General features: G+C 42.2%; 1 protein-coding gene across 1 annotated transcript; it reads right to left on the reverse strand.

Annotated features, from left to right (window-relative positions):
* Nucleotides 1–467: 467 nt before the first annotated feature.
* Nucleotides 468–1,478, reverse strand: LOC103747807 (olfactory receptor 11A1-like). Its single transcript, XM_008850348.1, has one exon. It carries the CDS (start codon nt 1,459–1,461, stop codon nt 511–513), a length of 951 nt encoding a protein of 316 aa, XP_008848570.1. The 5' UTR covers nt 1,462–1,478; the 3' UTR covers nt 468–510.
* Between the last annotated feature and the right edge of the window lie 365 nt (nt 1,479–1,843).

Here is a 1,843-nt window from a genome sequence, read left to right on the forward strand (position 1 = left end):
CAAAGTGGCCAAAAATTTTGCATTTCTATCAGCATTGAAAGGTTGCTCCACATCCTCACCAGCACTTGATGGTGTTAGTCTTCTAGATTTCAGCTATCCTAATAAGTGTGTGCTGGTCATCTTGCTATTTTGAACCACCAGTATAATTTTATATTTGTAGTTTACATTTAATTATTCAATTGTTTTTCTTTTAGCTACCATGGTGAGTTTGATGAGAACAAAGACTGTTTCTGTGGCTTTCCCATCATTTTATCACTTATGCCTAGCAGAGTGACTTGGGCATAGTAGACCCTTCAAGAATATTTGAATGAATTAGTCAACAACCATACTTATTTGTTTCACCTTGAATATGAGCTCTTTCACAAGAATCCTCAACTCCTGAAGATGATGGAGCCAAGTTTGACCTACTTAGACCATAGCATGCAATATTAGTTCACCAGAAGCTGTCAGAACTAGCAGTGTCCACAGTCATCCTTGGAGGTATGTGTCATAGCACTTTTCTTTTTCATATCATCTGAAGAAACCTGACTTCTTACTCAAGCACTTCTTCAAAGCTCCATGGATATCTTTGTTTCTCAGGCTGTAGATGACAGGGTTGAACATAGGTGTCAGGATAGTGTAGAGCAGAGAGAACCCTTTGCGTAAACACTGGGAAGAGTTGGCCGAGGGGACAAGATACGTGGCAATCAGTGTCCCGTAAAACACTGTGACCACAGTGAGATGGGAAGAACAGGTGGAGAAAGCCTTTCTCCTGCCTGTGCCAGATGGTATTCTTAGGATGGCAGCAAGGATGCATGAGTAGGAAACTGTAATGAGGAAAAATGGGACCAGAGTAACTGCAGAAGAAGTGGCAAGGGCAGTGGTCTCAGTCAGAGAAGTATCCATGCAGGAGAGATGGATAAGAGGTGAGAAGTCACAAAAGAAGTGATCAATTTCATTGGGTCCACAGAAGGTTTGTCTACACAGCAGGATCATGGTGATTGCTGTGAGGAGGAAGCAGCAGAGCCAAGAACCAGTAGCCAGCCTAATGCAGAGAGGACCAGTCATCAGGATGGGGTAGCGGAGAGGTTGGCAGATGGCCAGATAGCGGTCATAGGACATCACAGTGAGCAAGACGCACTCTGTTGCAGCCAGGGATCCAAAGAAGTAGAATTGTACCAGGCAGCCGACCACAGAGATAGTTTTATGTTCAGTTACGATGATCAGCAACATCTTGGGGACAATGTTGGAGGTGTAGCAGACCTCCAGAAAGGACAAGTTCACCAGGAAGAAGTACATAGGGGTATGGAGAGTATGATTGAACAAAACTAGGAGGACAATAAGGATGTTTCCAGAAATAGTTAGGATGTAGAAAATGAAAAACATTATAAAGAGGGAAATATTTAGCTGTAGGACAGAAGAAAATCCTTGAAGAACAAATTCTACTATTGTTGTTTGGTTCTCCCTGGACAGGATCACCATAGTTTGGGCTTTGCTGAGGTGGAACACACAATGATAAAACGTGCACGACATGGACTGTTCTAGTTTATACAGGAAAGTGGGCAGAACGATTTTTATTCTCTACGCTGACTTTTGGAAGGTTTCTTTGAGTGGAGAAAAATCATCTCTTTGTTTCAAGGCATAAAATGGGAAAGAAAATGATTTGAAATAAGAAGCTGATTTGAAATAAGACTTCGTTCTTTGCTTCTTCCCCTACTTGGTGTCTTCACTTCATCGCGAGCAATGTCAGTCTTTGAGGAAAGCTTAAACATACAAAAGAGAAAGAAGAATGTAAAGACGGAGAGGGACTCGCTTACTACATTCTCTTTCTAAATGTGGTGACCCTGGGGATTACAGAGAGGGA

Source organism: Nannospalax galili, unplaced genomic scaffold, assembly GCF_000622305.1.
Source record: "Nannospalax galili isolate Female #2095 unplaced genomic scaffold, S.galili_v1.0 scaffold5, whole genome shotgun sequence".
NCBI classification, from domain to species: domain Eukaryota; kingdom Metazoa; phylum Chordata; class Mammalia; order Rodentia; family Spalacidae; genus Nannospalax; species Nannospalax galili.